We start from the raw sequence: 12568 nt of genomic DNA on the forward strand, positions 1-12568 counted from the left end.
AGAACAGGCTACTCAACAATTGACCACATTCATACTATCAATCAGGTAATAGAGAAATGCTCAAAATATAGCCAACCACTATGCATAGCCTTGATAGATTACGAGAAGGTGTTTGATTCAGTAGAAATATCAATAGTCATGCAGACACTGCGGAATCAGGGCGACGATGAAGTATATATAAACAACCTGGAAAAAATCTACAGAGGATCAACAGCTACCATATTGCTTCATAAAAAAAGCAACAGAATACCAATCAAGAAGGGTGTAAGGCAGGGGGACACAATCTCCCCAGTGCTATTTACCGCGTGCTTACAGGAGGTTTTCAGAAGCCTAGAATGGGAACAGTTAGGGATAAGAGTTAATGGAGAATACCTTAGTAACCTGCGCTTCGCCGATGACATTGCATTGCTGAGTAACTCAGGGGACGAATTGCAACTCATGATTACGGAGTTAGACAAGGAGAGCAGAAAGGTGGGTCTTAAAATTAATCTGCAGAAAACGAAAGTAATGTACAACAATCTCGGAAAGGAGCAGCGCTTCGAGATAGGTAATAGTGCACTTGAAGATGTAAAAGACTATGTCTACTTAGGGCAGGTAATAACCGCTGAGCCTAACCACGAGATTGAAGTAACTAGAAGAGTAAGAATGGGGTGGAGCACATTCGGCAAGCACTCTCAAATTATGACAGGTAGATTGCCACTATCCCTCAAGAGGAAGGTATACAACAGGTGTATCTTGCCGGTACTTAGCTACGGAGCAGAAACCTGGAGACTTACAAAGAGGGTTCAGCTTAAATTGAGGACGACGCAGCGAGTGATGGAAAGAAAAATGGTAGGTGTAACCTTAAGAGACAAGAAGAGAGCAGAGTGGATTAGGGGACAAACGGGGGTTAAGGATATCATAGTTGAAATAAAGAAGAGGAAATAAACATGGGCCGGGCATGTAGCGCGTAGACAGGATAACCCCTGGTCATTAAGGGTAACTATAACTGGATTCCCAGAGAAGGGAAGCGGGTTAGGGGGAGACAGAAGGTTAGGTGGGCAGATGAGATTAAGAAGAATGCGGGTATAAATTGGCAGCAGCAAGCACAGGACCGGGTTAACTGGCGGAGCATGGGAGAGGCCTTTGTCCTGCAGTGGACGTAGTCAGGCTGATGATGATGATGATATTTTCACGGTCACGCGGATATTGTTCGTTTTAAGTGGGGCCGTTATATGTGGGCTCGACTGTATAGCTTTTGGGTCAAAGAGGTTGCCCAACCTGACATCTCCAAAGTTAATAAGCATATCAGAATGACCTGGAATGAGTGCTGAAGGCAAGAAAACAGGAATTGGTGTTCTAAACCTATTTGAACAAAGTTTACGGTATGTTGAACATTTGCAGGAGAGGCTGCGTCAATCAGGCATTTCAGTCTCTTGTATTCGACTCGCAACTTTTGTTAAAATGGTCTTGATACATTCATTCTCGTTGGTTTTTTTGTATTCTGTACTCATTTTAGGTAATTCTAATGGGTTTATTTGCTTCATAACTCTCTGTCTTGGCAAACAATAGCTTTCATAATGGTACGTTGGCGGGAAGTGATATTTTAAAAACTACTTGCAGTGTTCTGCCTTAAAAGTGTGCACGTCTTGGCATAGAAATATGTGCCCTGCCTCTGCCTTTGACCTAGAAATGCTGCGGCATTCTAAACTTGCACTGTCTTGTATCCCTCCCTCTGTGCTATCGTTTTTTTTTTTTTTTTTTCACACACCATCGTTAAGATGAGTTACCAACTCGTGAGCAATCCACGCTTCTGAAGTGCATTCTAACTTTGTACACTGAAACATCATTATGAAGTTGCATCCTACGTAAAAATAAGTTTTATGTCTGAGAATTCGTTATAATGGTTTGTTACTAATGCTGTGTCTATTGCAAGACTAGTTCTCACCTACTTCATTATAACCGATATTTTGTTATATTCGAGGTTTGAGTGTGCTCCACTGTAGGTATCTTTGTAAGTGTCCTCTGCTCGCAGGCACACGCGTTGCCTCCTGGTGGCTGACAAGAAAGAGATGGCCCTGGAGTACATTGTGTACTGCCTCAAGCAGATGCAGCATGCACACCTGCGAACCTTCTTCCAGGTGAGGCTGAAAGTTCTCTACAGGCGAATTCCTGCTCTTTACAGGCGTAATTATGGGCATAGTAATAGGAGCAACAAAGCTTTGTGTTGCGTAAATTCTAAGCATACGCGAATATTTGAGCACTTCGATTATTCAAATGAGTGTGACAGTACTTGAAGCCACTGCAAGTAGAAAAATTGAAATGATTTAAAATTTTGAAGTGTTCCCAAATAATGAATAAACCAATATATAATATAGCCACTTGGAAAGGTAGTTTTGCTGTATTGTCGGGCAGCTATACGATGAAACTCTCTGTCTAGGAAAAAATTCGCACAGCCATAAAGTTCAACTTTAAAGGTGGAAAAAATGGCTGGGTTCATTATTTTACTTGTTAAAGATTTGCGTCTCAACACAACGAGGAATGTAAATGACCAGGTATTAAATTTGTAACTGAAGCTATCCCTAGAACACTGTGGTAATGGTATATTTTTTTTCTTTTGTTGGAATCCTTCAGACAGCCCATAAGCAGCCCGCCGCAATGGTCTAGTGGCTAAGGTACTGCGCTGCTGACCCACAGGCTGCGGGACCGAATCTTGGCTGTGGCAGCTGCATTTTCAATGCAGGCAAAAATGCTGTAGGCCTGCTTGCTCGGGTTTCAGTGCATGTTAAAAAATCCCAAGTGGTCAAAATTTCCGGAGCTTTCACTACGGCTTCTCTCATAATCGTATGGTGGTTTAGGGTAAGTTAAACCCCTCATATTAATCGAATCAAATGAAGCCCATAAGCAGATGATGTGCACGTCTGGTGGACTTCGACAAGGCTAAGGCTCAGAAAGACTGCCTCTGAGATGTTCCAGCGTTCCCGTATGTCTGAGGTAGTGCAAAGGAGATGTCAGTGGTACGTCAAGCCTTTGTCACAGAAATCAATTCTTCTCTACTGATATAATATAGAGTGTGAACTAACTGGGAGCTCTCGAAAAAGACTTGTGAGAAGAGCGATTGTTGATTGCGCATGCTTCTTTCCTTGGGCATGCCCAGGAACACCTGAAAGTGGATCGTAAGATGCTGCGGCCTAACGAGAAGCTGGATGCATTCATTAGGGGCTACTTGGGTCTACTTGACTACCTTCAGTGGCTAAGCCACACTGCACCTTCACGCCAAAACGAGTTGGCTGGTAAGCACCTGGGCTGCTTCCTTACGTTGCATACTTCATTTTCAATTTTTATTCAGCATTTTTTAAAAGAATAGAAATTAGGTACTGCTTTAGAAAACCTAATTTTGATATTCGGACGCATATTATTCCTTACTCAATTCTGGTTAACTTACTTTGGTATTGTGCTTATGTTATTCAAAACGGATTTATAGCATATTGCCCTAGAGACTTCCCCCGTTAGTTGCCGATGCAATATTACTGGATTAAAAGCTGCCCTTTTTCATTTTCGTGTGTTCATGGGACAGGCATTGTAGTTGCTGAGACATGTTAGGGCATAAAGCAATGCGTAGGCACAAGAAATTTTGTTTTAACTAAATGGTATGTCGGTCTTAAGGTTGGAATTGACAGGTAGTTTTTGCTATTCAAAAGTTTTTGCTATTCAAACTCAAGTTGCTGTCCTGGTAACATCCATGCATTGAACTACGCGTCAAATTGATTTAAGATGTTTAGAAATTGTCTGGCTGCTACTGTGCCATAGTTTTCAATTAAGAGCATTGCTTGCAAAAATGTCTAAAAAAAAGTTGAAAATGTACATTGTCCTTTACGTGGAACTCTCGGAGAGGCGAAATTTCGTTTTGGTGTTGCACGCATGGTGAGTTGCTCTGAAAATTATCTCTGCAATGCTCAGATGTGGACACCGAGGCTGGCGAGTCCTTTGAGGAGTTGAGTAGCGTTGCCAGTGCCTTGGACAAGTGGCGCCCCCTGTTCACATCTAACAGCCAGTCGGCGGCATTTGCTTGTCAAGAGACAATGGACGTCTTCCTCACTAAAACGCTTGAGGTACTGCATTGCTGGGCTTGCTCCACGCGTGGGGTTAACATAGTTTTTTTTGTTGTGCTTTGCTGTGTAACTGTCATGTGGCCCCATGTGCAGTTCATGGCCGAATTAATGCAGCCTTCGTCTCGCCTGTTCGGTTTTTCTCACGCCATCAGTACCCATCGGGATACTGCGCTTGGTTTGGGGGTTTTTTCTAGAAATAAGCTTTTACAGTCAACTACCAATTTTTTGGACCCTCTAGGGAGCGAAAAACCGTCCGAAAATTCGGGCAGTCCGAAAAAATGAATAAAAAAATGCTTTATTTTACTGATAATTTTCAATTCAAGAAAAAAATGCACCATTTTGCTAATATTTCTCAATGCAAGCAAAACACGCACCATTTCATTGATATTTCTCGGATCAAGAGGGTCAAGGTCGAAGTACCAGACTTCCGGAACTCTGCCAAAGCATCAGTGGGGTGGCGAGCCGTTAAAAAAAAAATGCATGCAGCCGAAAGCGGGTGCCGTCAGGGAAGCCGGTGTTAGAGCTGCAGTGGCTTGAAAAACTTGTTGATTCTTGTTTGAACGGCGTTCCGCTTGCATGTGATCACATTCGCCTCGATCTGAGCTCACACTGGTGACAGCGTCATCAATGCTCGCATCAATTCGGCGGTCGTAGGTGGCACAGGCGTTGGTTCCTCTTTTTCGACATCGGAGTCGTCTGAATCCGCCATAACCTAACCGACTATTTCGTTGTCGGTTAGCTCTGTGCAGAAGTCGAGCTCGTTGTCAGCGTCGACGAACGTCAGCCTGCGATCGGCCACTCTTCACTAACTTAATAATGGCAGCTTTTTTCTTCATTGTTAACCGACGGTACTGTTTTCCGCGCTTTGATGCCATCAGTGAGGACGACGAAGGTGGAGTGGGGGCCATCGCAGACAAGCAAAATCCTCACGATGTGAACAAAGCAGTTTGCTGACGAGCGTCGAAGCACCTAGGCTTAGCGTTGCAGAGCACACTTCACACGATCGCACAACCAGGCACTAGGCTAGCCAAACTCCATGTGGGCTGCGTAAACAAAACGGCGCGACGGCAGGCGACGGTGCCTTGGGTACTCCGGAGGTAACGCTGGTAAACATTCAAGATAGCCAGCGTGGCCAGACCAAATACGTGTGTGACGGTTAGTTCTAGTTCGAAGTGGTGAAACGCTTCGTGAAAGCGCTGCACGGGAAGCCAAAGTGGCAGGCACAAGCGCTAAAGCGAAAGGAACTTTATTGGTGCCATAAAATTTCCCGGTGGATAGTTTCGATTGTCAGCGAAGCGCCCTTGCATGATAAACACGGCCAGTGTTAGGAATCTCGGAGGCCGTGTATGTTTCTCCGCCAACGATCAAAGAGTCCAAGCAACAGATGCCGTCACAGTAGATTGGCACGCTCATTTATGGGATCGTAACCGCGTGAGGCAGTTGTGGTGGTTTCCACCAGAGGTCAGTGGTGGTTTCCGACTTTCCGTTGCGTCAAAAAGTTTGGGAAATTGGACTCCGGGGGGTTCGAGCGTCCGAAATTTCATACTTCCTTATACAGTGGAACTTCGATTATACGTCCCCCGGTCCTACGACGACCCGTGTTTTACGACGAATTGGCTCGGTCCCGGCAAAACTCCCATAGAAGCAATGTATTAAAAACCTCAATTGTACGACACAATTTTACGCCGGCCCCGCCTCGTACGACGCTTCCCTGGACTGACCGAGTAAAAAAAAAACAGAGACGACGACGCAGACTGCCACGCAGGCACACTCCGGCAGCGCGGCCGGATTAAAGTCGAGAAACCGAGCTCGTTTCTGCATTCCATGCTGCATTCTCTTTCCGCGGCGCTGCATTCACGGAGCCGCTTCAATTTTTCGGCACGCAACGCAGTCGCGGTCGGCCTAGGCTAGCTAGCCAAAGCCAACGTCGGCCAAAGCCAGCCGGAGCGCATTCATTTTGTCGCAGTGCACTGCGCACTTTTGTTGCGGTCTTGTTTTGTTTTTCTTTCCCCCTCTTTTTTTTTGTGGTTCGGGAGTGATTGAGCAGGTAACAAGGCAGATAATTTCGCGATCACTTTCGAGCGTGCGATAACGTTCACTAGATTTCGCATTGTTGCACGGGTTGCACCAGACATGTTGATCGGCGATTGTTGACAGCCACGGGAACCGGCCATGGTGTTTATCTACTAGAGGGCTGGGGCGTTTTAACCACACGCGATTGGTCAAAGCTTGCGCTGAGGTATGCGCTTGCAAAAATTGAATAGGCCCACTGCCATTTTGCCATTCAAACTGGTGGGTGTTCTGTGGCCATTCCTTCACGTGTGTGCATCGTTGATAGATTGTGCGCCGCAGCTGCTGAGTCCACGTGCCACATTTGTGCATTCTGACATTAGTACTCTTGGTTGTGACTTCTGCGTCTCGCGATGTCGCGAAACCGAAAACCGCTGACGCTCGGCGAAAAGCTTCGAGTTATTGAGGAGGCGGAGAAGCGGACCGGATCAACAAAGGCCAGCATTGCCCGCGACCTGAACATTCCCGAGTCGTCGCTGAAAACGATCCTCGCGAAGAAGGACAGCATCCTGCTGAATGCGTCAAAGTTCGGCCTGAACAGGAAGGCCGCGAAAGATGGCAAATACGCTGCCATGGAGAAGGCCCTCGTAGAGTGGTTGCGTCAGGCACGCAGTGCAGCTATTGCCGTGGATGGCGCAATTTTGAAGGAGAAGGCAGACATGATTGCGTTGCGCTGCGGCATTGACGACTTTAAAGCCTCCAACGGCTGGTTAGATCGTTTTAAAAAACGAAATGGAGTTGTTTACAGCCGCTGCTGCGGAGAGAGCTCGTCTGTCAGCTCCTCCACTGTTGAACAATGGACCGCATTGCTGCCGGAACTGATACGGCAGTACAAGCCTTGCGACGTATTCAACGCAGACGAAACTGGATTATTTTACAATATGCAGCCAGACCAGACTTTGACGTTCAAAGGAGAGGGTTGTCACGGCGGTAAGCGGAGCAAAGAGCGTCTTACTGTGTTGCTTTGCGCTAATGAAGACGGCTCGGAAAAGCTTCCTGCCCTCGTGATTGGCAAGTTTGAGAAGCCGCGATGCTTCAAAAATTTGAAAAGGCTGCCGTGCCAATACACGTTTAACCGCAAAGCCTGGATGACTGCTGCCAAGTTTGCTGCATATCTGCAGCAGCTAGACTCGAGAATGGGGGCTAAAGACAGAAAAATTCTTCTTCTGCTGGACAATGCGCCGTGCCATCCAACGGATACGTCGCATTTGAGGAATGTAAAAGTCGCATTTCTGCCCCCGAATTGCACAAGTCAGCTGCAGCCACTTGACGCCGGCGTCATCAAATGCATGAAGCAGAAATACAGGAAGTTTCTGGTTCAGCGTCGGCTAGCGGGCATGGAACGCAAGCAGATGGCCACGAAGCTCTCTGTGCTCGATGCAATGCACTACATCGCTAGTGCATGGGACGCGGTCACGCAGGAAACTATCGCCAACTCCTTCAGACACTGCGGTTTTACGAGAAGTGGCGGCTGTTTCAGTGAGGCTGCAGTGCTTGATGATGACGAACCCGAGTTTGGGCGCCTGGAGCTGCCTGGATCGTTCGCGGACTATGTTGGTGCCGACGACGATGTCGCTGTGTGCAGTGCAGTGTCGCTGGATGACATTATTGAAACTGTGCGTCCCGACTCTGCGGAAACTTCCGACGAAGAAGAGATGGACGATACCGCAGAGGCAAGCGCTTCCGTACCGACTTACACGGACGTGTTGGATTACGTCGACAACATTCGGCGGTTTGCGTGCGCATACGACGAGGTCGGCGACTTGCTGCAAGATGTCGCAGCTCTCGAAAGGAAACTGATGCGTCGTGGCTGGGCCAACTCGCAGAAAAAAATTACAGATTTTTTTAAGAGGTGAGAATAAAGGTTCGTTCACGCCTCCGATAAAATGCGTGGTTGTCATTTTTTCAAGTAATTTAATCTACGTTTACCGGAGTATCGCCGTATTGCGTTGCGGACTTGCTCAGGCATTATGTACTGACTGTTGTGGGGCAGCAATGATCGTCACTGCTTATATATCCTTAGTTTTTGGATTATACGACGCCCGCATTATACGACGGTTTTGCGTGGTCCCCTGAAAGTCGTATAATCGAGGTTTCACTGTACATTGATTCTATGGGGCTCGTGGTGGTGCCGCGAAGATGTCCGAATTATTAAACATGCCTGAAAATTCGGGTGTCCAAAAAATCCGCAGTTGACTGTATTTGTTTTAGTGTGATGCCTCGCGATGAACGAATCAAGGTACCTCCATCTTGGTTTTGCTGAGCACATCCCTAAGCCTTCTAGGTAGCCATGTCAGCCAGCGCAGTCTCCCACAAACTAGGGCTCAAAAAGCAAATAAATGAATAGGGTTCTGGAATCTCCAATTGACATTGTCTTTCACATGATGCCAGTGAGCTTTATTATTGGTCACACGCTCTATTTGCAAAATGTTTTTTTTTTTCTATTCTCTGGTATGTTTCGAAGCTGATGGTTGATGGCAAGGTCACGGCATAGCTCTGTATTCATGCAGATTAGATCTTTGTGGCTTGACAATTCTAACTGTGCTCCAGTTTAGCAGCCATAACCAAAAGCCCTCATTGGCCGAAAAGAAAGTGCGATAGGCATATCAACTAGATATCTCAATTGTGCTGATTGCGTTCAGTAAAAAAAAGCAAGGCAATCTCTCCGATGTAGTAGCAAGTCTCAGACTGGCTCGAGCATTACATACTGACATCTCACAGCTGCAGTTAAATACTTCATGCATCGCTACCTTGCATCAAGGGGTGTCTTCTTAAACTTCGAGATGTCTACCATGTTGGAGCTGTTGTTATGGTGCTTCGCCGCTGACTCAAAAGTTGCGGGCTCTATCTTGACTGCGACGGATGCATTTAGATGGAGGTGAAATGGTAGAGGCCGCCGTTCTGTGCGATTCTCCAAGAAAAGGTCGGCGTCACACGATTGCACCTTGGTGTGGAAGATTTTGGCATCAACTAGGTGGCTCCATTATATTGAAAAAGTAAGATTGGAGGGATATGTGACAATCATCGGATTAGAGTCGAAGTCGCAACAGAAGAAAATTGTACTACGGATTTCTCGGAAAGCACAGATTTTAGTGGAAAAGTTCGTCCTGTTCTGGGGATTGAACCTGGGACCTATGCCTTTCCAGGGTGATCGCTCTACGAAGTGAACGAACGAGAAAGCTAGCAATTGGCATTGCGAGGGCGAGTTTATGAAATCGAAGCACACATGCACAGATTATTGCAAATGAGTTTGGTGAAATCCCCCGATGGGGTGGAAAGGTTATGGACGGTATTAGTGACAGCCACCTGTTAGTGACAGCCACAAAGCCACAAGGAAACAATACGGATTTCTGGAAAAAAAAAGCCTTGAGTGGGAAAAAGAGATACTACCCTGAAAATCTGAGCCCACCCCGATTGAGAAGGGCTCCGGATATATTTTTAGAGACGATAGTCTTTTTTGGGGACCTTCAACGGAAAAATTTTGGTCTGTCTGTCTGTCTGTATGTATATTTGTCTGTTTGTCTGCCCTAACGATACCTCAAACGGCCAACCCCATCCGCAGCGCCCACCTATATTGCTCAAGGTTTAGCGTTCTGAGGCGCCATAATAATTATACGTCGTATGTCTGCCTTTATACTAGAAGAGGCACTTACAAGTAACTCTAAGGACTGTACCGTTTATCGCGCTGCGCTGACAGTGCAACGCGATGCTCAAGAAAGTGTTTCCAACACTTTGCTACGACGACACAGTGGTGGCACTTGCCCGTCTCTTTGCATTCTACACCTGATCACCTCCGTGATTGGCGGGGATCTTTCTCCATGGTCGCGCGCGCCTTCGTTTTCAAAGATGACTTCCAGATGGCTCTTGTGTCTAACGTGCTTAGATGCGCTTGTTCGCCTCCACTACACACTCGAGGCACTCTAACGCAGCGCCTTCAGAATACCATTCACCGATTTTCTTGCGCAGAACATAAACGTTTTGTTCATTTTCTCCAGCCGCAACACTATCATCTTTCGACAACATTTACAGTGTAGCATGTAGATTCTGTGGGAATTCAGGCTAGCCCGCTGCCTTTGCGCAGGCTTTGCCGCCTTTTCTGCCGTCCTCATGTCCCGACATGTCTGCCCTCCTTTGCTGTCTGCCGCGCTGAGAGAGCGGAGTGACGTTTAGCTCCCTCACCCGGAAGCGGATGTTGACTGTGGCGCCGCGTGCGGGAGCCTCCCGAGAGGTTTTCGCGCGCTGCGTCGGGAGCGGTCAGATACTCTCCGGGACAGCAAACGGTGAGCCGCGCTATCTTTTCCGTCCGTCGGCTCCCGTCGCTCGGGGGCTCGTCGGACTTCGCTGACGGCGCCTCGCGCCCGCGGCGAACGCTCACCTTTTGTTGCCCCGCTGCGTACGTACGGCCGAAGGGCGGTACGGTGTCCTAGTGCGTGGCCTCGCTACGCCGACCCGTCTCCCTTCGAAGCCAACGCGAGCGCCCTTGCCCTTGCTCGAGCAACCGGGCCTTTGTTCCGGTGTCTCCGTGGATCACCTTTACCGCGGAGACGTGCTCGTGGCACCCGGTGTAGTACTTTGTGCCCGTGGCGTGGATAAGCCTACTTGCTTTCCCGCCGCGCCCTTTTGCAACGGGCTGTACTGCGTTTGGTGTTGCCACAATAAAGTGTTGCGACTCTGAGTAGTATCGTGTTCTCGCCACGGCGACGGTTAACGCGTGCCCTGCGGCTCGCTTGTGGTTCGGCCTCCCTGACCACTGGAGAGGCCCGGCTTCGCGCAACGCCCCAGCTCCATCATCGAGCCAGAAATGCGGGGCCTCCGAAGCACAGCCGACGCAGCGTTCGTCGGACTCGCTGCTTATCAAAACCCGCAACGAGCCATCAGTGAGCCCCCTCCCGTACCTCTGACCTCGCACTCGGGCATCGCACCCAGCGGACACTGTCACGCCTTTACCGCCCCTCCGCGCACTGGACGCTATCCCCCTTCAGCACCACGAACACTAGTGCCACGTTTCTGTGCTCCCTTCCGCAGTTATTTGTATAGTGTCATGTGTTTAGTTTGTTATTTATGTTTTTGTTCCTCATTTGTAATCTTTTTTTTTAGCAGCAGTAACAGGGCTGGACTGAGGTTAGGTGTCGCTCATAGCAGTGTCATTTTAACTGCATGGGTGACGTCCGGCTGCCTTTTGCGGACCGGTAAAGGGCATATTTAGGAGAGGGGGATGTGGGAATGGAGGCTAGCCCGCTGCCTTTGCGCGGGCTTTGCCGCCTTTTCTGCCGTTCTCATGTCCCGACATGTCTGCCCTCCTTTGCTGTCTGCCGCGCTGAGAGAGCGGAGTGACGTTTAGCTCCCTCACCCAGAAGTGGATGTTGACTGTGGCGCCGCGCGCGGGAGCCTCCCGAGAGGTTTTCGCGCGCTGCGTCGGGAGCGGTCAGATACCGTATTTACTCGATTCTACCGCGCCCTCGATTGTAACGCGCACCCGATTTCTACCGCGAAAAAAAAAAAAAAACGTAAGACATCGATTGCAACGCGCACCCATTTTTTTTTTTTTTTTGCTGGCCCGCACGATCACACCACTCGAAAAAACGATTCCTTTCGGGATTGTCTTCCATTTAAATATGAGGTACGGGCGAAGCTTGTGCCCATCTGACGTGTAACAGAGCATTGCCGTCACTGTAGTTTTACCGTGGACCGATGTCAGCACGCGAACTTGCTTCGCCCCCTTCTTCTCGACAGTTGTGGTGCCAGGCATGTCGAAGTAAAGAGGCGTCTGATCGGCATTCCAGATTTGCCCAAGCAGGTAGCCGTTGTTGCGCCGCAAGTTTAGGACGAACCTCTGAAAACTGTGAAGCCTTTCATCGTACTTCTCCGCAAAAGTTTTCGCATATGCATGTTCCCCTTCGGAGGGAAGAGCCTTTTCTCTTCATATAGTTAATTAGCCAGTACCTGCTCGCTTTAGACTTTTTTCTAAGACTAATTGCATAGCCCGCACTTGGAGCAGTTCTGTCGTCATGGGCTGCTGTGCCACTCGCTCCTCAAGCACATACTCGCGGAGCAGCTCTTCAATTTGCGGAAACCGACCCTGCTGTGGTTCACTGAAGCCTTTGCGTGAAGCTTTGCTGTCGACAATCTTCTGCTTTTGTTTCCGCCGGTCCCGCACGCACGTTTCGGGAAGGACCGCGATGCGGCCCGATTTCCGTCCGTTTCTGCACACGCGATGACTTTGGCAAGGTTCCATTTGGCGTTGCATAAGTGGTTGCCAGACTGGAAGGGTGGTTGTTGCCAGACTGCCGCTAAATATGGCAGAAAAGTTTTTCTGTAGTTGTGGCTTCTCCGCAAGAGTTTGGTGCTATCCGCGGTGCACTTCGGTGCGGAGCCTAGCAGAAGTCGAGCGCGGTGCTGCTGTGCAA

At 48.4% G+C, this 12568-nt stretch overlaps 1 protein-coding gene across 6 annotated transcripts in view; it reads left to right on the forward strand.

Moving 5' to 3' along the window:
* The window catches only part of LOC119163854 (uncharacterized), a 254482-nt gene that overhangs the window by 19161 nt on the left and 222753 nt on the right, over positions 1 to 12568 (forward strand). For 5 of the 6 annotated variants that reach the window (XM_075872189.1, XM_075872191.1, XM_075872190.1 and 2 more), the window contains 3 exons: positions 2015 to 2120; positions 3137 to 3272; positions 3940 to 4091. In XM_075872189.1, the coding sequence (XP_075728304.1) occupies positions 2015 to 2120; positions 3137 to 3272; positions 3940 to 4091 (394 nt within the window). The remainder of the gene's footprint in view (positions 1 to 2014; positions 2121 to 3136; positions 3273 to 3939; positions 4092 to 12568) is intronic. The other variant, XM_075872193.1, reaches the window with a different exon arrangement.

Source organism: Rhipicephalus microplus, chromosome 8 (assembly GCF_043290135.1).
Source record: "Rhipicephalus microplus isolate Deutch F79 chromosome 8, USDA_Rmic, whole genome shotgun sequence".
Taxonomy (NCBI): domain Eukaryota; kingdom Metazoa; phylum Arthropoda; class Arachnida; order Ixodida; family Ixodidae; genus Rhipicephalus; species Rhipicephalus microplus.